Below are 24,631 nucleotides of genomic sequence, written 5' to 3' on the forward strand. Positions count from 1 at the left end.
GAGCGGATGAGGATACGAATTTTCGTCAATTGCTGTCTACGGTCTACCTTTATAGGCATCCAAATACTCCCAATGGATCTACGCCGATCTTCAGAATGTCAGCACATCCTTCCTTCCATCCTCCCAAATGCGCTAATGTTCTCTCTGCGGACATTCGAAAACTAGCAGAGAAATACAGTCACATTCAAGCTTCGGGTCGCTCCGTAACAAATGCTCTAATGATTCGGACGGAAGGCTTCTGACAGGAATAGCTTGCGTATTCGTACACACCTCTAATAGCTCAAGATAGTTCAACAGATTTTGATTTTCCAAAATTTGCATTAGTGCGGAAAAATTTAGTTTATCACCATTTCCGAGATTAAATGGTTTACGCGTTAACATTGTCATCACCGTCATGTTTCTAGAGACGTTAGAGATTCATCCAGGAAACTTTTGTTTTTTACATACGCCTTCGTTCAAAGAAAGACTAGTCACAATGGAAATAACACAGTGTAGAAGTTGTACACGGAAGTTTCATTAAAAAATGAAGCGGATAAATATAGTAGAAAGACTTTTCTTATTTTTTGAGAAACAACTGCTGGTAACACTGGCATGTGACTTATAGCTTTAAATTATCCCTGAAGTATTCTTTTTAATTCCGAACTGTTTGAACAATAATGGCCGGCCGTGGTGGCCGAGCGGTTCTAAGCGCTTCAGTCTGGAAGCGCGCGACCGCTACGGTCGCAAGGTCGAATCCTGCCTCGGGCATGGATGTGTGTGATGTCCTTAGGTTAGTTAGGTTTAAGTAGTTCTAAGTTCTAGGGGACTGATGACCTCAGATGTTAAGTCCCATAGTACTTAGAGCCATTTGAACCATTTGAACAATAATGGGCAAATTAAGTTTACAGTAATCGTCACAAAGCCAGTTTGTGTGGTTACACGTAGGTACAGTGGCACTTTCAACGCAAGACTCATTGCAGGGGATCTGGAGAAAGGTTATGTCCATGAAATAATAATTTTTTAAACAACAGAACAGTACCACGTTGAGAGACAGTCGTCAACCAGGACTCAAACATATAATTTCCCGTCAAGCACACAGTTTCGTTGTGGTACTGTAATGTTAAGAGAATGAATTTAGGCGATTTATGATACAAAAGCAATATCATTTTCTCATTCCATTCTTCTACGAGAGAATGAATAATATTAACGAGCTGGTACTCAGTAGCATTCATTACCCTACTGACACTTGAAGTTGCTGATACTGTACCACGTATCTGTTTGCACGTGACACATCTTCCAAAAGACGAAAACCGAATTTCGCAGACAGTTTTTCGCTGTCGTGTTTACATATTAAGGCCTGAAGCGGATTTGCTTGCCCAGTCAAGTATGAGGCTTGAAAAACAGCTATTTTAGTTTCTGATTTAGTCACCACAGCTTCAGCATCTCTTAACTTAAAAATTAGCATAGACAGCTTTATGCACAGACTAATATTTCTGCTTCTCCCTCATTGCACAATAAGTCACTCCGTTCACGTTAGCTACGGTCGCAGGTTCGAATCCTGCCTCGGGCATGGATGTGTGTGATGTCTTTAGGTTAGTTAGGTTTAAGTAGTTCTAAGTTCTAGGGGACTGATGACCACAGATGTTAAGTCCGATAGTGCTCAGAGCCATTTGAACCATTTTTTCGTTCACGTTAGACGAATATTTTGAAAATATGACGTAACCTGACAGCCCAAGCCCGTCTCAGAAACGGTTGTGCGTTTACACGGGAATAAAATCGATTGTGGAAGGGGAAAACAGGAAGTTAGAAACGGATTTCTAGATTCGATTTTGGAGTGTTTACACGACCACCCAGAAGCGGTACTGGGAAATTGCTTTACGAGATCCGGTTTTAATGGCTCTGAGCACTATGGGACTTAACATCTGTGGTCATCAGTCCCCTAGAACTTAGAACTACTTAAACCTAACTAACCTAAGGACATCACACACATCCATGCCCGAGGCAGGATTCGGACCTGCGACCGTAGCAGTCGCGTGGCTCCGGACTGAGCGCCTAGAACCGCGAGACCACCGCGGCCGGCCGAGATCCGGTTTCGAGAGCCCTATGTAAACGGTGTGTGTGTGTGTGTGTGTGTGTGTGTGTGTGTGTGTGTCAGCTAGTAGTAGTAGTAGTAGTAGCAGCGTGGTACCTTGGGCCTTCTGCGGGGGAGAGACGTCGAAGAGTCCCACCCACTCAGCGTCCGGCACTGGCTGCCAGGCCATCTCCACCTGGCGCTGTATGGCGTCCGGGCCCTCCCCATCCAGCGCTCTCTTCAGTGATGATACGGGCATCGTCACATTAGGGAACGCGTAGCCAGCTGAAAAGATGATAAAACATTTAAACTTTTTTTCGAATTATCAAGTCAGTATAAAATGCTGCGAGAGAGAAGAACGAAGGTGTTAAAATTTGTTCAAGGGTTCCGAGAAAGTGTACTTCACTACTGGCCATTAAAATTGCTACACCACGAAGATAACGTGCTACAAACGCGAAATTTATCTGACAGGAAGAAGATGCTGTGATATGCAAATGATTAGCTTTTCAGAGCATTCACACAAGGTTGGCGCCGGTGGCGACACCTACAACATGCAGACATGAGGAAAGTTTCCAACAGATTTCTCATACACAAACAGCAGTAGATCGGCGTTGCCTGGAGAAACATTGTTGTGATGCCTCGTATAAGGAGGAGAAATGCGTACCATCACGTTTCCGACTTTGATAAAGGTCGGACTGTAGTCTATCGCGATTGCGGTTTATCGTATCGCGACATTGCTGCTCGCGTTGGTCGAGATCCAATGACTGTTAGCAGAAAGTGGAATCGGTGGGTTCAGGAGGGTTATACGGAACGCCGTGCTGGATCCCAACGATCTCGTATCACTAGCAGTCGAGATGACGGTCATCTTATTCGCATGCCTGTATCGGATCGTGCAGCCACGTCTCGATCCCTGAGTCAACAGATGGGGACGTTTGCAAGACAACAACCACCTGCACGAACAGTTCGACGACGTTTGCAGCAGCATGGACTATCAGCTCGGAGACTATGGCTGCGGTTACCCTTGACGCTGCATCACAGACAGGAGCGCCTGCGATGGTGTACTCAACGACGAACCTGGGTGCACGAATGGCAAAACGTCATTTTTTCGGATGAATCCAGATTCTGTTTACAGCATAATGATGGTCTCATCCGTGTTTGGCGAAATCGCGGTGAACGCACATTGGAAGCGTGTATTCGTCATCGCCATACTGACGTATCACCCGGCGTGATGGTATGGGATGCCATTTGTTACACGTCTGGGTCACCTCTTGTTCGCATTGACGGCACTTTGAACAGTGGACGTTACATTGCAAATGTGTTCCGAACCGTGGCTCTACCCTTGATTCGATCCCTGCGAAACCCTACATTTGAGCAGGAAAATGCACGACTGCATGTTGCAGGACCTGTACGGGCCTTTCTGGATACAGAAAATGTTCGACTGCTGCCCTGGCCAGCACATTCTCCAGATCTCTCAGCAATTGAAAACGTCTGGTCAATGGTGGCCGATCAACTGGCTCGTCACAATACGCCAGTCATTACTCTTGATGAACTGTGGTATCGTGTGGAAGCTGCATGGGCAGCTGTACCTGTACACGCCATCCAAGCTCTGACTCAATGCCCAGGTGTATCAAGGCAGTTATTACGGCCAGAGGTGGTTGTCTGTGTACTGATTTCTCAGGATCTATGCACCCAAATTGAGTGAAAATATAATCACATGTCAGTTATAGTATAATGTATTTGTCCAATGAATACCCGTTTATCATCTGCATTTCTTCTTGGTATAGCAATTTTAATGGCCAGTAGTGTATATAAAATTATGAATGGGGTTTATAGCTTGACGGCTCAAGATCATTAGCTTAGGAACACAATATTGTTTGGGCAAGGATGTAGCACAAACTTGGCCACTACTACGATTCCTGTACTAAAAATAGTGGGCAAAGAAGGTATTGTTTGATAGGGCTAATTTTGATGCAGGGAGGAATAGCTAATTAGTTGATGGCGAGATGTTTTGGGGGAGGGGGGTGGTTAAAATTGAAGATGAAGAGTCTTGCACAGAACACTCTAGCATGGAGATCCGCATCAAAGCAGTCTTTGGACTGAAGGCCACTACAGCAACGAAAATAATTGGGTATTAATGGTGAAATAAAGACATTTCCTTACTGACTGCAAATATTTAGGTCAATATCCTCAGCTCATAATCTCCTCGAAGGGGAAGGAGGGCCTTGGAGCGATAGTGATAAGGATGTTTTCACACTGAAAGGTCTCGGCCAGAACCAAAATCTAGTTGTCTATGTAACTAGCAGAGTTACTTTATTCATAAATCGTCGTATGTTAAGAAGATACGGTCTTCTACTGAAGTATGCCAACGTGGATGTTCAAACCAGCCTTTCAGCAAATGCTGCTGTATTTAAATTTGAAAAGATGGGTGAATATCAGAGATCGTTCATGTTTGGTAAGGGTAAGATGACGATCGTTACTTGGAATTAGAATAGTAATGGTTTTTGGGGTTGCAAGGACGGTAACAATATTTTGCGTAACATAGTACCGAGACTGGTGATTAACATGCCTGATACAGGATGCCAAGAGTCTGTTTAGCAGCTAATAAGACGAGAGTGCAGATCAACAAATACAGGTTGTTTCCAAATCTTTGAATCAAATGTCAAGGAGTGACATATCACGTTATGAGAGATGTTTGCTGAGGCTTTCCGGCGACATTAGGCGTGTTTTTATTGAATTCACCGGGCCTAGGACTACAAGATCGCACCGAACTAGCAGTGTCTACATACCATTTGGCTGCATCTGCATACTACCTACTCCTGTAATTTGATAGAATGAGTTTGAACGCGGAAACCTTAACAGTGAGCGTCTTTAAACGGAGAAAGATATTTTAGAAGCGAATCAGTAACTATAATTTCGCTCGGTCTACGCCCTTGCACGTGGAGCATCTGACTGGTTATAGGCAACATGCATTGCATACGCACGGCGCCTAACAGGGAAGCGACGGCAAACATTTTGTCTTTAACAAAAATATTCCCCATGACGTGATCTGACACCCTTAGACGTTTGACGCAAAGACTTTGAAATTTACGCAAACTACCGTACAGTGCATGGCGGACAGTATCTCGTAAAAACGCGGTTTTCTGCCCAATTGCATTCCCGTACTGAGCGAAGGAAAAGTGACTGTCTAAATGCCTCTGTGTGTGCTCTCATCTCCCTTATCTTATACTCATAATACTTACGTTAAAATTACGACGGTGACAGTAGAACTGTCGAAGAGCCTTGGTCTAATACAGTTTCTCTAAATTTACCCAATCAAGTTTCACTAGAGCAACGTCTCATTTATTACTGAGATTCCCATTGAATTACCTTCATACCTGCTGTACCGACGTGCTACGATCCTGGTAGCATGTATCTGAATTCGTTCGATGACTTGTGACACACTAATAGATAAGGGTTCCAAATGCTGCAAGAGTTCTCTAGCATTAGTCATACTTACGACTCGTATGCGAGTTCCCTTACAGATGTACACCACATTCCTACTTACATATAGTTGTTGTTGTTGTTGTTGTGGTCTTCAGTCCTGAGACTGGTTTGATGCAGCTCTCCATGCAACTGTATCCTGTGCAAGCTTCTTCATCTCCCAGTACTTACTGCAACCTACATCCTTCTGAATCTGCTTAGTGAATTCATCTCTTGGTCTCCTTCTACGATTTTTACCTTCCACGCTGCCCTCCAATGCTAAATTTGTGATCCCATGATGCCTCAGAACATGTCCTACCAACCGGTCCCTTCTTCTTGTCAAGTTGTGCCACAAACTCCTCTTCTCCCCAATTCTATTCAATACCCCCTCATTAGTTATGTGATCTACCCATCTAATCTTCAGCATTCTTCTGTAGCACCACATTTCGAAAGCTTCTATTCTTTTCTTGTCTAAACTATTTATCGTCCACGTTTCACTTCCATACATGGCTACACTCCATACAAATACTTTCAGAAACGACTTACTGACACTTAAATCTATACTCGATGTTAACAAATTTCTCTTCTTCAGAAACGCTTTCCTTGCCATTGCCAGTCTACATTTTATATCCTCTCTACTTCGACCATCATCAGTTATTTTGCTCCCCAAATAGCAAACCTCCTTTACTACGTTAAGTGTCTCATTTCCAAACCTAATTCCCTCAGCATCACCCGACTTAGTTCGACTACATTCCATTATCCTCGTTTTGTTTCTGTTGATGTTCATCTTATATCCTCCTTTGAAGACACTGTCCATTCCGTTCAACTGCTCGTCCAAGTCCTTTGCTATCTCTGACAGAATTACAATGTCATCGGCGAACCTCAAAGTTTTTATTTCTTCTCCATGGATTTTGATACCTACTCCGAATTTTTCTCTTGTTTTCTTTAATGCTTGCTCAATATACAGATTGAATAACATCGGTCAGAGCCTACAACCCTGTCTCACTCCCTTCCCAACCACTGCTTCCCTTTCATGCCCCTCGACTCTTATAACTGCCATCTGGTTTCTGTACAAATTGTAAATAGCCTTTCGCTCCATGTATTTTACCCCTGCCACCTTTCTTTCTTCTAAGATATGTCGTAAGGTCAGTGTTGCCTCACGAGTTCCAACATTTCTATGGAATCCAAACTCATCTTCCCCGAGGTCGGCTTCTACCAGTTTTTTCCATTCGTCTGTAAAGAATTCGAGTTAGTATTTTGCAGCTGTGACTTATTAAACTGATAGTTCGGTAAATTTCACATCTGTCAACACCTGCTTTCTTTGGGATTGTAATTATTATATACTTCTTGAAGTCTGAGGGTATTTCGCCTGTCTCATACATTTTGCTCACGAGATGGTAGAGTTTTGTCAGGAATGGCTCTCCCAAGGCCGTCAGTAGTTCTAATGGAATGTTGTCTACTCCCGGGGCCTTGTTTCGACTTAGGTCTTTCAGTGCTCTGTCAAACTCTTGACGCAGTATCATATCTCCCATTTCATCTTCATCTACATCCTCTTCCATTTCCATAATATTGTCCTCAAGAACATTGCCCTTGTATAGACCCTCTATATACTCATTCCACCTTTCTGCTGTCCCTTCTTTGCTTAGAACTGGGTTTCCATCTGAGCTCTTGATATTCATGCAAGTGGTTCTCTTTTCTCCAAAGGTGTCTTTAATTTTGCTGTAGGCAGTATCTATCTTACCCCTGGTGAGACAAGCCTCTACATCCTTACATTTGTCCCCTAGCCATCCCTGCTTAGCCATTTTGCACTTCCTGTCGATCTCATTTTTGAGACATTTGTATTCCTTTTTGCCTGCTTCGTTTTCTGCATTTTTATATATTCTCCTTTCATCAGTTAAATTCAATATTTCTTCTGTTACCCAAGGATTTCTACTATCCCTCGTCTTTTTACCTACTTGATCTTCTGCTGCCTTCACTACTTTATCTCTCAGAGCTACCCATTCTTCTTCTACTGTATTTCTTTCCCCCGCTCCTGTAAATTGTTCCCTTATGCTCTCCCTGAAACTCTGTACAACCTCTGGTTTAGTCAGTTTATCCAGGTCCCATCTCGTTAAATTACCACCTTTTGCCGGCCGAAGTGGCCGTGCGGTTAAAGGCGCTGCAGTCTGGAACCGCCAGACCGCTACGGTCGCAGGTTCGAATCCTGCCTTGGGCATGGATGTTTGTGATGTCCTTAGGTTAGTTAGGTTTAACTAGTTCTAAGTTCTAGGGGACTAATGACCTCAGCAGTTGAGTCCCATAGTGCTCAGAGCCATTTGAACCATTTTACCACCTTTTCGCAGTTTCTTCAGTTTTAATCTACAGTTCGTAACCAATAGATTGTGGTCAGATTCCACACCTGCCCCTGGAAATGTCTTACAAATTAAAACCTGGTTCCTAAATCTCTGTCTTACCATTATATAATCTATCTGATACCTTCTAGTATCTCGAGGATTCTTCCATGTATAGAGCCTTCTTTTATGATTCTTGAACCAAGTTTGCTCTGTGCAAAATTCTAGCAGACGGCTTCCTCTTTCATTTCTTACCCCCAATCCGTATTCACCTACTATGTTTCCTTCTCTCCCTTTTCGTACATCATACATTTCATCAATTTGTTCATCATCTGCTGAGCTAGTTGGCATATAAACTTATACTACTGTGGTAGGCTGGGCTTCGTGTCTAACTTGGCCACAGTAATGCGTTCACTATGTTGTTTGTAGTAACTTACCCGCACTCCTTTTTTTTTATTCATTATTAAACCTACTCGTGCATTACCCCTATTTGATTTTGTATTCATAACCCTGTCTTTTATTCACCTTCCACACAAAATATTTTACATGATCGTCCCATTTCACTTCGTTTCATAGTACTATTATCCCTATCTATTTAAGCGCTGTGACGTACCCATGATGTTTACCATTAATCTAGTAATGGGATACTATCGGGTTATTTACGTTTATTATGGCTGCACTCTTACATTTATCTACCAGAGTTCGTGCTTCAAAAAGCAACGTATCTGGGGTGGGGAGGTGTGTCGGCCCCGGATCGAATCCGCCCGCTGGATCAACGACGATGGTCGGTGTGCCGACCAGCTCGGATGTAGGTTTTAGTCGGTTCCCCACAACCCACTGGGTAAATACCGGGCTGGTACTCAAGTCAAGCCTCAGTTACACCATTCACTAACAGTTAAGAAGTTTTCATTGACTATCCCACGAACTGCTCGCAGGCAGTTGGGAGACTATTCCGTCCAGGAATTAACGTGGAGGCGACAGGTAGGTCATCCGGCCACGCCTTACACGAAACCTAGCCAAATCCGTTAATAACCATGTCGTCCCTTCGGCGATGTGGGACAAAGGCACAAAAGAAGAAGAAGCAGAAGCAGATACTCTTTCCAAGTCTGCCCACGACACCGAAAGAGATGGCGCAGTGGTTAGGCCGTTGGACTCGTGTCCAGGGGGACGACGGTTCAAGTCCGTTTCCGACCATCGAGGCTTACGTTTCCCTTGATTTACCTAAATCGCTCCAGGTAAATGCCAGTATGGTTTCTTGGAAAGGGCACGTTTATATACATTGAGACCATTAGCGGTCCTATAACTCTTCCTGGGACACATGCGATGTTTCTTTCGTTTCTTTTGAACATCCGCAGGCCAGTGTAACGTACTGGGCTGTATTAGTCGAAACTTCATCGAGCGAAACACATACCTGTGAAGAGACTCTATATAATCTAATCTTACTTCTTACTTGACGTTGTGGTACAATGTGGAAAGTCTTTAGAAAACATAGGAAAAAAAGGAATACACTGTTGCCAATGCCTCTACTGTTTGCAAGACGTCGTGCGTGACTGAATCAACATAGGTGATTTGTCTAGGGAGCTCACAGGTCATACCACTCTAAATAAGGAGAAGAGAAATGAATATTTGCGAAGATGTAATTGGAAACAGAGTAGAAACTCCAGTTGGCGAGAATATGGCAGGTAATTCCTACTTTCACGAGACTTCAATAAAAGATACTGCTAATAGATTCCAGATTTCACAAATCCTTATAAATATTTAAAGGCAAGTCGTACAGAGGAATTTTGAAGATCATTAATCACTATTTATAGAGAAACGCTTCTGTGTGTGGGTGATTAACAACATCATCGCTGGTTGACTGTGCTAGACAAAGACGTGTTAAGGCAGGCTTACGCTTCACTTTACATCTAAAAGGCGGTGCTAGCGTGTGATTAATGGTTGAAATGGCACGATACTCCTAAATGAAAGTTAATTTACGTGTTGACGGCACCAGAGATATTAACAGGGAGACTATAATCGACTAAAAACAACTTGCATTGTTTATCAAAAAATTAACAATTGGAATCCACGAGTTTTATCACGCACTTTACGTGCGGGACTTTTCCTTATTACTTTTGGATCGTTAAAAGTAACTGCAGCCCACTAATTTGAGGAAGGTATGATTATGAAGTGGAGGAGCATTGCTTGTTTGCACTGAAAGCACGGATTCCGGTGTCATACGACCACTAGTGGCTGGCAGCTACGTGGTATTAACATTAACAAGTTAAGGAATCATTACACGTCCTTATCCATCAGGCAAATTTGTCGCAAGTAGGAACGAACAGGAGACTGTATTTGAAAGGGTGAACACGTTTTTGTTTCGACCTTTACGATAGGACGGCACAGAGGTAGTAAGGGAGAAATTCTGGAATGCGTGGATGACGTGGGAGGACCTAGTGCGGCAGCGACAATGGGTGGCGAGTGGTATCTCGCATCCCCAGTCAGATTACTTTTTACAGGTGAAGTTTTATAGCAGTTATATAAGGGGGGGGGGGGGCTGCTAGTCCCGACTGCAAGTGCATCTGGGGAGACCGTTGTCTCCCCGCCAGCCGACTGCAGTACCGAGCCAATGGTGAATAGATGTGCAGGGGCTAGGGGCGAGCCACCGTCACGGTCTGCGGCTGCGAGTCTGCAAGAAATAAAGTGACTGACCGATGAGTCATTTTCATAGCGGCGGCAGTGGTCTGATACGTGAATGTGCGAGTTTGTCGTGGAAACATGGACGAGGTAATAGTGCGTTGTTTTGAATGTAGTATTGCTGTACCTACTTAGCAGATAATTAACTGTCTTAAGAATAAGTAGGATAGTCGTGATTACGTAGGCTTTCCCGGCGTAATAAGTCATGAAAGTCTCTTCGGGTTTGCTGCCGGATCTGGCCGCATGGACGTGATGCTCTTAAGATTTTTGGACCACTTCAACTGTCTTCACCCCCGTATCAAATTTACTATGGAGGTTGAAAATGATGGGATGCTTCCATTTTTAGACGTAATGGTTTATAAAAAACCAGATGGAACTTTGGGACACAGTGTTCACCGAGAGCCAACACACACAGATTGGTATCTGCATCCTAAGAGTTCTCATCCACCACACCAACGTAGTGGCGTCCTTAGGACTTTGGTACGGAGAGCATGTGCCATTTCCGACGCAGACAGCTTAACCCAAGAACTTGAGCATTTGATGACTGTTTTTAAGGAAAATGGATACACCGAGAAGCAGATTCGTCGGGCTATGGAGTTTGGACCACCTCCAGAGGTGTACGAAGAGGAACATAGATCTGTGGCCTTTCTTCCTTATGCTGGAGGCTTATCGTTTAAGATTGGACGAATTTTAAGGAATTTTAACATTAAGAGTTTGTTCCGTCCACCTTCTAAGATTAGGGCTCTGCTCGGCTCTGTGAAGGATGATTTGGGGCTTAGGAAACCCGGGGTTTACAAAATTCCGTGTCAATGTGGGAAGGCTTACGTTGGCCGTTCTATTCGCACAGTGCATGACAGGTGTGTGGAACATCGCCGTCATACGAGGCTACAATAGCCGGAAAAATCGGCGGTAGCAGAACACTGGCTAAATGAGGGACACAAAATGAAATTTGAGGAAACTGTTGTGATTGCCAACATTTCCGGTTTTTGGAACAGTGTTTATAAAGAGGCGATTGAAATTAGGTTGGCTGATAATTTAATCAACGGAGACAATGGGTTTCCTCTTAGCAAAACGTGGAATCCTGTATTATCTCGCATCAAAACTAAACGTTCTTCGGTGCGGCCTTGATTGCGATATATCGTTGCCAGCAGTGTTTCACTAAGGGCGGCGCCACCTCCCTGTTTTGGAAGGCAGAAACCGTGATGGGCGGCGCATGCGCCGTGTACTGAAGAGTGGCCTATATAGGACGTCGATTTGCAGCCTGGCGTCATTTCTCAGCGGGACTCATCAGCAGAAGAAGCATTTTCCTGAAGATGGCGACCAGTGGGATCGCCGAAATATCGAGTCAAGTTGATTTTAAGATTCGGCAGCAAACCCGAAGAGACTTTCAAGTAGGATAGTCATTTAAAATGAGATATAATCCAGACGTTTAAAGAACTGAGGGAGCAATTAGCAGCAGATCTCAAGGAACAATTAGATAAGACAAGTGGAGTGTTAAGGAAAGATAATAGAGATGTAAAGAGTGAGGTAATAGCTAAAAAGGGATGTAACTAATATTAAAAATGAAAATCAGTAAATTACGGAGCTGGTAACTCTTTTGGGGGAGCAACTCGAGACTCGTATCCGAGAAACAAGAGCGGAAAAAGAAGGAATCCATCAGGATATTTAAACTCTGACGGATGATGCAACTAACCTTAAGGCTACATTGTTTACATATCTAGACAGTAAGACTAGGAATATTCAGACCAAGGTACTTAAAAATGCTGATATTACAAAAAAAGAATTCATAGAGTCAATCAAGTAGGTGAAATTAGAACCGAAATATAAACAGAATGAAAGCTTAACTAGCCTAAAAAGTGAAGTACGGGATGAACGTAAGGAAATCGAAAAATTATGGCAGCAAGTCGAATGAGACGCACAATAGATAGCTGAACTACAGCATAACGTAGTCTGTGGTGTATTGCGAGGCACTTGCAGTTCAAGTGCATTAGCACAAGCTGTCCCATAAAGAAGGGACAATAACGACCATCAACTGATCGAGGTAGGAGGCACTGGAGAAAATTCTAATGGTCCGGTAGCACCTCAAATACATACCGAGGTATCATCTCAGTGCCCTACTTTGCTTCTAAATGGTAAGGTTAATAGTAGTGACAAGACGTTAAATAACGGATCGAATACCAGGGAAAAGGCTGAAGGGAATTATTGTGTAGATAACACAGAGGAACAATTTACAAGAGATTGGTGGGAAGAATTCCGTATAGAAAGTGGACGACATCTCGCAAATAGATTTCCGGTATTTAAGCCGGAGTGAGACATGCATCTTATAACTTCTTAGAGAGATTTTGAAAATGCATTGTGCACCTCATGGGATTATAACAAGATAATCAAATTTGCAGTTGGTCACTTAGAGAAAGAGGCATCAGAGTGGGGTATGCTCCACGCTAATCAGTTTTATAGTTGGGAAGATTTTTGTAGACAATTGAAAGACAAGTACTGGTCGGAAGGACAACAACAAAAGTTAACTTTAGAAATATTAGACCCTGGCCATGATAACCGCAGTTGGGGCAGATTTCACAAATATTTTCAGTGGCATCTCAACAGACAGTAATTCTTGGATAAGTCTATAAGTGAAAGTTATGCAGCCAAGCTGTTAACTAACCGCATCCGTCATACGTAAGAGAGAAGATAATCGGTAGAGAGTGGGGTACGGTAACTGCAATTTTAAGTTTCCTGGAACAGTTGGGTATTTTGAACAAGACTCACGAAGAAGAGCTTTCCAGATCTAACAGGGATGATTTCAGAAAGAATATGGGAGATTCTTGTACGGAAGGGGAAGTACGTAGTAACCAGTATTGCCAGGTAAAGCACTCTGTTAATAACTGTTATCAAAAGGAACGACGAAACTATTTGGAACTACGTAGGGTACAAGGGGGAAGGAAATCTGAAGAAAGAGGTTTTCATATAGGAACTGTAACTATTGAACAGGAGGAAAATGGAGGAGGTCTCCCGGGAAGGGCCTTACCAGGGACCAGTAATCAATAATCAAAGGTACAAAGTCATAGATGCTATTGATATAGAGGGAGAACGAACGTTACGAGATCAATTACTAGTTGAACTTAAGTACCATATGGAACTTGGTAAGACGTATTATTCGAGGAATGGTGAAAGGAGAGAAGGCTAATATCTTTATAAACTCTAGGAGTGAAATCTCAGTAACAGCTCTGTCTTATTTTGATAGTGTTCAGGATAGAGGGCGATTTTCTGTACTATCAGTATCGGGAGCACAGATTGTTGGTAATACAGGCAATAGAGGGAAGAAGGTCAAGCAGGAAGTATTGTTAACCTTTAAGTTAAGTAAACTTATCTTTAGTCACTGTTTCCGGTGGTAGTGCGAAATATGAATACTCCCCTACTAGTAGGTCTGGATTGGTGTACTGAATATGAAGTGGCAATAAATTTTAAAACAAAGAAACTATCATGTAATATGCAGAGGGAATATTTAAACATATCTGTTATCTATACAGAATCTGTAGCTAATGATGACTTAGTTCTGTGGAGAACTGCGCAGAAAGATCCGAAGGAAACTTGTAGAAATTCAAATGACAGCTAGGTTCAGAAGACAAGCGTTGCACAAATCGAGGGTGAAGCTTATGAGAGCGGTTACCTTGCCTTGGAGGAACGTAACGATTTAATGAAGTTGTTAGTTGATTATAGAGATGTATTCTCTGATCGGTCTGGTCTTATTGGGGGTTATGAGTGCAAACTGAAAATTGAAATAGTTAAAACATTTTCTCTAAAGGGCTTACACAATACCTTTTCCTTCAAAACCTACAGTTAACATAGTGATTCAGAAAACTGAGCAAGGAGTCACTGAAGGATCGCAGAGCGTTTAAAACAATCTCTTGTTAGTGGTGACGAAACCCCAGGGTGGGGTACGCTTAGTGTTAGACGTGCAAGCTTTAAATCAGATTATAGAGATGGAGAGATATCGTCCAAACTTTAAATCAGATTATAGAGATGGAGAGATATCGTCCACTACCCATGGAAGAAGTGTTATTTAAGTTCGATGAAGCGATATATATTAGCAATATGTTTTGACCTCCAGACATTGGCAGGTCAGTCTCCATTCTGATTCGCTTAAGTATACTGCATTCTTGCTCGAAGGTAGATCATTTCAGTTTTGCGTGCTACCATTCCGGCTTAATGTGTCTGTGTCTGTATTTATGAGAGCCTTCGATGTGGCCTTAGGTGAAGAACTGTTTAAAAAGATGTCACTCTATGTATATGACATGTTTATTATATACAAGCATTCGACAGATCATCTGTAGCTACTGAAGGAAATATTTGTTAAGATTAGACAAAAAAATGGTTCAAATGGCTCTGAGCACTATGGGACTTAACTACTGTGGTCATCAGTCCCCTAGAACTTAGAACTACTTAAACCTAACTAACCTAAGGGCATCACACACATCCATGCCCGAGGCAGGATTCGAACCTGCGACCGTAGCAGTCGCGCGGTTCCGGACTGCGCGCCTAGAACCGCTAGACCACCGCGGCCGGCAAGATTAGACAGAAAAACATCGAGGTAGAGTTATTAAAGTTGGAAATTTGGTGAGAAGGTTGTTAAGGTTTTGAGTCATATTGTCGATCCCACATGAGTACGATACCAACAGTGAGTGAACGCAACAGCCGGATGTCCTTATGGAATAAATGAGAGGCAGCTTAAGTAATTTTAGGTATGGTCAATTTCTTATGAAATATCTAGGGGAAATTCAAATGTAGATGATCCTGGTATTACGTAGTTATTAAAACAAAAGTCAACCTGGAGATGTGGCGACGGAGAATGTGCAGCATTTGGTAGAATAAAAAAGATTTAATAGAGGTCAATTTATTATACCATCAATACATTAAGGTAGTGTTTAAGTTATCCACGAAATATGGAATTATCTGTGAAGTGTTACAGGGAGATTTACCTGGCGAAATGAGTAATCACCACAGTTTAGCTGCCGGCCGCAGTGGCCGAGCGATTCTAAGCGCTACAGTCTGGAACCGCGCGACCACTACGGTCGCAGGTTCGAATCCTGCCTCGGGCATGGATGTGTGTAATGTCCTTAGGTTAGTTAGGTTTAAGTAGTTCTAAGTTCTAGGGGACTGATGATCTCAGAAGTTAAGTCCCATAGTGCTCAGAGCCATTTGAACAGTTTAGCTTTTGCTTGTAGGGTATTGAATAAACATGAAAGGAATGATACGGTAGTGGAGAAGAAGCATCAGTGGTTATGTGGAGCTTCAAGAGATTTAGATACATACTAGCTGGTAATAAAACTATAGTATACACGGATCATCAAGTATCGACATTACTTATAAATGGCAAACTGTTACACCATAGACATATGAGATGGGACTTATTCCTACAGGAGTTCGACATAAATGTCAAGAATATCCAAAGAATTAGGAATCTTGTTCCCTATGCATTATCCAGTTTACCTTTAGGCTATGATAATATACAGTCAGCCCTAAATTCGAGAAATAGATTTATGATTTATTTCTGGAAAATAAGAGAACATAGTCCACGCAACTGCGATAAGCACTTTGTCTGGATAGCGCAATGGTTAACGCCATGGCCTAGAAAGTAGGAGATCCCAGGTCTGAATCCCTGTTCGGCACACATTTTCACTCATCGCCGTTGATTCCGCATAAAGTCCCACCGCTCAATAGTTCCTTCCCTTTCCTTTCCTTTCCTTTCTTCCCCCTCCACCTTGAATTTAAATAACATTTTGTAAATGTTGATATACTTAAGAGAATGTTAAGAAGTAATGGAAGTCAGTTCATTAGTAAAGATTTTAAAGAATTAATGGCTAAATATAACATTAAGCAGATACTAGCATCAAGATAGTATCCACAAAGTAGCCTTACAGAATGGGTTATGCGGGAAACGGAGAAGCTTTGTAGCTCATACTGTGCTGAACGAGGCTCCAGATGGGTAGATTTGGTACCCGAATTTGAGTATTGTTAAACGAAATGTCTCATGCGAGTACTGATGTGGTGTCTATGGAGGTGATTGGGAAAGATTCAGAGAACGCTTTTTAAATTTACTGAAAAGGCCTGTACAGCATCCGTTTAAATGAGGTGTATCGTCAGACTTGATAGAAGCTAGACAGACTCAGAGGGCAAACAACAGACTCCAGAAATATGAGATGGCTGTGAGGCCATGTTTTCAATTAAACGATGTAGATTCATTTCTTAAGTTCTAAAGGTCGACAGGAAGTGGGAATTTTTTCCAATTATTTCAAGGACCATGGGAAGTGGTAGTGACTCCACATTCTAAAGCAGCTCAGGAACCGACATCCAAGGTTATTAAAGCTCTGTACAGTGTATCAAAGATAAGAAAGTATCTTGCGCAGTAGAGGTACCTAAGCAATACTGAGTAGATGTCGAGAGTTTAAGTTAAGTAAGTGAACTAAGGAGCCAAGCAATATCATATTTCTAAGTAAATTAAATACAGTGTAATAACTGATATGCATAAGTTGTAAGGAGAAGAAACATAATTCCATAAAGTATAAGTGTGAATTAGGCAGATGTTTCTTTTTGGAGTATATGTGTGAATATACGTGAGATGAACTATGAGGGAAGGTCAGTTGTAAATGAATACGATATTTGTTGCATCCTTTGGGTGGATTAGTATTGCTTGTTGAAGAGGATGTGTTCTCTAATGTGGGTACTTAGTACCTGGGGCTGTTTGGAGACATGAACCTTGTATTGACCCATGTACAAAGTAGAGAGGCCAGTCAAGCAGTCTGCTCCTTTAGGGCTGGTAGTAATATGTTTTGGCACAGACAGCATGATATGAGAAGGGTTTAGATTGGAGAATTTTCTAGTAGGTAAGACTGAACAAGTATTAGGAGGTAAAACCAGGGGCAAAAAGCTATACAAGAAAACGTCTTGTAAAAGACCGAATCAAAAAATGTTATACGAGAAATAAGATTTAAGGTTAATACAATTTTCAGTTACACATACATCGAGAAAGTAATTTATGCCAAAGATCTTAAAGAAATGATGAAGGGACATATACAGAAGGATTAAGTCGCAAAAAAAAATCCGTTCATTCACAACAACGGACTGGTAGACGATGTTTGCATATTTGCTAAGGAAAAGATATTAAGTATTCTCTCCTGTACTGGGAAATAATTTGATAGGCTTTATTTCACCTTCCTTGAATTTATTGTTTAATGTACAGGTTACGAACCAAACCGGGAGAAGTATACAATATTATTTTCGTATGTATATTGGTAACAAGAAGAAGACGACCAGCAACTGTTTGTCAGAGTGCAGCAATCTGATGGATCATCATAGTCTCTAGAAATGCCTGTCATACGGTATCCACGATAATCTACTCACGACGCAGTAATTGTAATTCTCGTTAAAAGAAACTGTGTAGCTTAAGTCCAGATAATTAAGTACTGACTGTATAATTTCTATGTATGTCGAAATATGATAATGGATGATGAGGCAAGTAGTTCAAAAAATGGCTCTGAGCACTATGGGACTTAACATCTCAGGTCATCAGTCCCTTAGAACTTAGAACTACTTAAACCTAACTAACCTAAGGACATCACAAACATCCATGCCCGAGATAGGATTCGAACCTGCGACCGTAGCAGTCACGCAGGCAAGTAGTTAACGACATCTTGAATTTATTCTCGACCAAGTCAGGAACCAGAAGTAATGTATAGCGAATATAAGGGAAAGTGTGCCCGAATACGTGTACTATATTATATCCAAAAATGTATCATAAGAACGATTTCCAAGGGGCCTTAAGACTTTTAGTATGAAATTTTGAAAGTCAAATAGGTTTCTATTGTCTACATAACTTGTAACACGATATAAATCGTAAAATAGGCACATCCAAACCAAAATGATTATGAATGGTAGCAAAGAGCCATTTTCTTGAAATCGTGTAAAAATGTAAATATGTATGTATATTTAATCTCGTAAAGTTGACAATGAGAAACTAAAACTATAATGAGTACCATTAATAGAATAAACATCGTATGGGTCATTCCAGTTGTACGAAAGAGAGTCCGGAAAGTTCATAGTGCTAACAGACAGATAGCTTCGCTGACTGGTCACAAAAGGTTATTCCTTCAGTTGTCATAAGAGCCTAGTAAGTAACTGAAATCAGTTCCAGACTCACTCAGGTTGCCGTAGGTTAATGTAATGTTTACAAATGAAACATTCATGAGACATTAAGTATAACATTTCCGCTATGTATTGTTATATGTTTGTGTAATTACACTGTTAATGTTATTGCCATTTTTGTATTGATATTGTGTATGTGCTTTATCTATTTCATATCCATCATGAGAGACGAAAAGGTGTTCCAGCCGGCTATGGCTGCGTCAGAGGTAGTTGGGCGATACTGTAGTCCGTTTAAAAAAAAATCCTCGTACTGACTGAAGATGGACGTTAGAAGCATTGAGCAGACATAATGAAAAATTGTTGTTTCGAGTGTTAATTTTCACAAGGCGAATGGACAGTCTGAAGTTTTAAAAGAAGATTCTCATACTGACATCTCACAGGAAATATGAACATTCTGGGGCGCGAGTTCGTGCACGGGGTCCCGGGCTCGATTTCCGGCGGGGTCCGGGATTTTCTCTGCCACGAGATGACTGGGTGTTGTGTGTCTTTCATCATCGTTTCATCCTCATTCACTCGCAAGCCGCCGGAGTGACGTTGAAGGAGTTGTGGAGCGGCGGCCGAACCGCCCCGCGAGCGGTCTCCCGGCCACCAATGCCATACGCTCATTATTGTTATTGATGATTGAACTGGCACGATGCCCATGTGAAAGTTAATTTACACGTTGACGGAACCACAGATATTAACAGAGACTTTACAATGAAAATCGACGAGTATAAACACATTTTACGTGCAGGAGTTATTCTTCTTGATTATGGTTCGCAGAAAGGAACTTTGCCCACTAATTTGGGGAAGATATGATTATAAGGCGGGAGAGGATAGAATGGTTGCACTGTACGCACGGATTCCGGTGTCATGCGACAAATTGCGGCTGGTGACGTATAGGTATTAACATTATCAAATTAAGGAATCATTACAGGTCCTTATCCATTAGGCAAATTGGTCGCATGTAGGAACGAACCGAACACTATATCTAGAAGGGTGAACACGGTACACTTCCAAGGAAAAAAGGCAATACAACAGGATCTTCCAGAAATAGGAAGTAGTTTATAAGAGCCTTTATTAGTAACAAGGCTCTAATCGTTCCATTGTTCACACTGTAGCTTGAATTGAAGCATGTAGACCGCTAACTTAACACTTTCGCTGCGGCATCGGTGCAGGCGCGCAACTCTCCAGTGCGGCCCGGCAACGTGCAGTAACACTCTGAAACTGCAGGTACCGCTCGGAGCCGACGCTCCTAAGCACACCTGAGCTACAGGCTGACGTCAAGACCTTGTAAGATCTGTAGGATCATGTTCTCTACTGACTTAATGACGACACCTTAGATGCATTACCTCAAATAAGCCTCGACTGTATTGTGGTCATGTTTTAAAGTCTGTTTGCTGTCTGACACCTATAAGGGTCACTAGCGTCATTCAAATGTTCGTGATTTGTTGATAATGTAACAAAAAATATAATTCAAACAAGCAACAAATCCACTGCATTCAGGAAAAGTTTCGATTCCAAAACCCAAATTCTTAACAAGGAAAAAAAAGGAAAAAGGAAACTGGATTCATTTGAAATTATATTTACTTCAAATGTGCATTTTTAAGATTGACGCTTATAAGCGTCAGCCGCAGCGAAAATGTTAAGGAATCATTACAGGTCCTTATCCAGTAGGCAAATTTGTCGCATGTAGGAACGAACCAGACACTATATCTGGAAGGCTCAACACGGCACACTTCCAAGGAAAAAAGGCAATACAACAGGCTCTTCCAAAAATAGGAAGTATTTTATAAGAGCCGTTATTAGTAACAAGGCTCTAATCGTTCCATGGTTCACACTGTAGCTTGAATTGAGTAGGTTCAGGTTAATTTTTGTGATTCAGTTAATCTGATTGTGCCCAGTAGATCTTTATCATCATGGCGATTGCCTCATTTCCTTTTGTTGAACATCCAGTAGACAAGTAACTGATTTCTTAGTTGCCTAAACAAAGAATTCTGGTGCCTAATCTCTCCTAGGTTTATACAGTTTGCAAGTCAACACTTTATGTACTGTTCTTCATATTTACCTATTATTCTTCAAGTACCCAAGGATTTTCTACAGAACGCAGCCAACTCTAGCGTTCCTGTTGGCACAAGTTATATAGGAATATTATTTGTATTATGTGATGTGGTCATCATGAGAAACCACAGAACATTAAAAAACCGAAGGACTTACAGGTACGAACCTGCGATCCTTTCCATTGCAGACAACTCTCCTAAGCGAGCAGAGACATCTGAGCTGGCCGATACCATTCTCCGTCGGCTCATGATCTACTAAAAGCCTTTCTAGTTGAAGGCATTTATGCCAGTTGTCTTTAAATGTAGCTGTTTTTGGGAAGGGGTACTGTGTTATCTGACCCTGGACTTAAGTGTCGTATTTAATTTGCTGTTGTTGATGACGATGATGAGAAAGGATGCTAGCATATAGCCCGCAATCTTAAAGTATCAACTTTGCGGTCTCTGACCTCAACGTTACATCAGATTACCATCAACAGTATAGTATCTCCGTGAAACACTGTGCAGAAGTTTGTAAATTTACCCTTGTGAGCAGGAAGTGTACCCAATTTCTTCCTCCAACAGTTTCTCAAATGACTGCCTCAGAGTCGAGAGGCAGCGCACAAGCTTCTGCTTGATAATGCACGAAAATCTGTTAATATAAACACCGTACGGTACTACTACTACTATCCAGACACTTCCGACCATCGAAGTGTATTCCTTATTCTGCTGTGGAGCAGTAGCTAACTCGTTTTGGCAGCCAATATTTGAATACGAAAGAGGAAATAATGTTCTGCCACTGCTAGACTTAACTTACAGAAATAATGTTAAGAGTATAGAATTATAGCCGGTATTAGTTCTAGAACTTAATGCAGAGACTTCTTCATTTAACTTGTTATTCTGACAACTGTTTCACAATAAGTGTAATTATTAATATTCTTCGTCGTTGTCAATATTTCTCCTTTCTTAAAAACATAGTTGAAATTGTGAATATAATACTAGGACAAAAATTATTTTTCGAAAGTCTTCAAAGGTTGACATATAGAACGGAGTCAGATATGTGGGTACAGCCAGACAGAGTGCATGAAAAGTCTTTCGAGAAATGTTATCGAGTTTTACACTGAAGCCGGCCGCGGTGGTCTCGCGGTTCTAGGCGCGCAGTCCGGAACCGTGCGACTGCTACGGCCGCAGGTTCGAATCCTGCCTCGGGCATGGATGTGTGTGATGTCCTTAGGTTAGTTAGGTTTAAGTAGTTCTAAGTTCTAGGGGACTGATAACCACAGCAGTTGAGTCCCATAGTGCTCAGAGCCATTTGAACCATTTTTTTACACTGAAGTAGTGGATTTCCTGTTGGGCAGCGTCTTCCAGTACATTGAAGAGTATCTTCACATAACCTTTTAAAAGCTAGTGTTTCAGGTTATAATACGATTAACAGTAGCACTATAATACTATAATCATTCATAAAGTTGTTTACTGCATTACACTTGAATTAAATGTACACCTTTGACTTCTTTCTGCATGTCAGAGACCTCTCTCAGCGGGACACATAGACGACATACGTAAAATAAACGTGTATTTTCATATGTTATAGGATGGTTCGGCCACTTGCTTCAGTTCTCCATGTACCATGTATTGAAACAGAGATAACTATATTTTAACCGGAAATATTTGTGATTTATAAATGAAAACACAAGACATGAATGTTCTAAAGATTTTATTGTTATTTTTACGCAGATTTCGATCAATAACGTCGTTTTGTATCTCGAAATTTTCCTGGAAGTTACGTTTCGGTAGTGTAGTCGTTATTCGTTTACTGGTACGCACGATATTTTATCTGGGAACCTGCCACACAGCTTCAGATGAGCCGTCCAAGACTGACATGACACTTACCTGAAGATATTTGGCTGCATACCCAAAACATCATTGATTGAAGAGCGCTATTGTCAGATAACTGGCTGTCATAGTTGAAGGCGACAACATGTTTATGAACAAGTTTTCCAAAGATATTATAACTGTAATACGTGGTAGAAATTCGCATAGAGTAAGTTAGTTGTTATAGCTTAGCCGTACCTAAAGGAAAAAACATCAAATCTGAACAATGAATTATTGTGGTAGTTGCATAAGTGGTAAAAATTGCATTTTACTTAGAAATCATGCCACAATTAAATTAAGACTGAGTAGAGTTGTAAAACTACCGTAGACTGCCGTAAACTGTCACAATTAAGCGCGAACTACAGTAGTTTTCCTAGTAGCTTTGGTCACTTAAGGTGGTACCCGTGTTATCTGTACGTTAGGTGTGTTGCATTCCTGTCTTGTGTTACCTAATTTCGAGCACTTTGTTTGCGTATACGATCACTATCTTACTAGATTCCCCTACAAACCGGAAGAGGTAGACCGCCTAGAAACTGAGTGAGGATATATAAAAGGCTGAATAACCTACGGAATGTTTGTGTTCCACATAGTTATCCTGCTGTCTGTTACTTAAAAATAAACAGTATTCATAGCAAAATTGAAACTGTTAATACTTAATTTAGGTTTTAATCGAAAATTGTTGATTTGTAACGTGCAACAGAGGGATGTAGTAGTAAAAATAAAAAAAAAATACATTTATTATACAGCGCTAGAGAACGCAGTTTCTCAAAAGCGGTAATTCGTTTTCAAAAAAAATCCGCAAAGGAGCTTATGTTAAACATGATTCTGTTTTTCATAATCAACATAACAGGAAACTCTTGCTTTTGATCATGATGAAGAAAATTCTATCGAATATAAAAAAAACAACGATAACAATACAGATACTTTTTTAAACAAGTTTTGATGTTGCTGAGAAACAGACATCAATAATTTTTAAATGAACACACCGCCATTCGTCAAATGGCGATGTGTTTATTTAAGAAAAAAAGATATTTTTTGTTTGTGCATGAAAACTGTATTTGCATCAAAAGTAATTGCTTTGGTTGCATAAAAGCGCAGAAGGTACACTACAAAATAATTTTCACTATTTATAAAAAAGAATTTATATTTCAAAGGACAGAATACGCAACTGACTAACACTGAACAATAACCGGTTCTCATTATGTGCATTCTTTCTCTACCAATTCTACCATTTCTACAGGTAATTCTAACGTCATTTATGCATTGTATCAAAACGTAGTTTTGGTAGAGCATAACTATAAAACTGAAATTTAGGAGATATCTACTCACCTTCTTATATTGCACAGTTTTACTTAGAATTAGTTACAGATATCAGTACTTTTGACGATGTGTAGTGGTAATGTGTTTGCCTGTCAATAGCGTCCAACTTCAGGAAAGATAAATGGAACGAATAACTGTTGCAAATCATGTAGAAGTGACCTAGATAGAGTAAAATTGTAGGCACTAGATTTAGCATTTTTTAGTTGGTGGTTCATGTTTATGTAACTCGCAGCGGGCGAATTCCTAATGCCATACCGCTTAACGTGGAAACATATGTCAGACAGATATATCATCCTAAAAAGTAAGATGAGAGTAGAGTGCGACACTTACTGTGCACGAGGACCGCGCAGAGCTGGAGGAGCAGGAGCATCATGGCTGCAACTCGGACCATGGTCAACAGCGAAGTGCCGGCGGAGCCTCCCGCGCTGCAGATATACTGTCTCGGGCCCGCGGATCTTCAATTGAATAACGACGCAGACTGCACTTCCTGTCTGCACCCTCCAGCTGGCGATAGGATAATGCCTCAGTCACGCGCTCTCGACTCTAGCTGGCAGAATTATCACACCGCACCTCCAGCCTCCCTCGCCATTTTCTTTTTGTCGGCGGCCGACGTCCACTCGACACTGAGGTCATTTTCATCGTCCTCGAGAAGGGTTGGCCGAGAGTTAGGATGCCCTCTTGCGCAAGGGGCCCTGCTGGGAGTCCAGTGTCGT

General features: G+C 41.5%; 1 protein-coding gene across 1 annotated transcript in view; it reads right to left on the minus strand.

The window, feature by feature from the left end:
- LOC124556553 overlaps positions 1-24,396 on the minus strand; it is a 99,350-nt gene extending 74,954 nt beyond the window's left edge. Inside the window, exons 1-2 of the mRNA XM_047130513.1 lie at positions 24,249-24,396; positions 2,168-2,335 (exon numbers count right to left, since the gene is read on the minus strand). Coding sequence (XP_046986469.1) covers positions 2,168-2,335; positions 24,249-24,309 — 229 coding nt within the window. The 5' untranslated portion in view covers positions 24,310-24,396. The remainder of the gene's footprint in view (positions 1-2,167; positions 2,336-24,248) is intronic.
- Between the last annotated feature and the right edge of the window lie 235 nt (positions 24,397-24,631).

This window comes from Schistocerca americana, chromosome X, assembly GCF_021461395.2.
Source record: "Schistocerca americana isolate TAMUIC-IGC-003095 chromosome X, iqSchAmer2.1, whole genome shotgun sequence".
Classification (NCBI taxonomy): domain Eukaryota; kingdom Metazoa; phylum Arthropoda; class Insecta; order Orthoptera; family Acrididae; genus Schistocerca; species Schistocerca americana.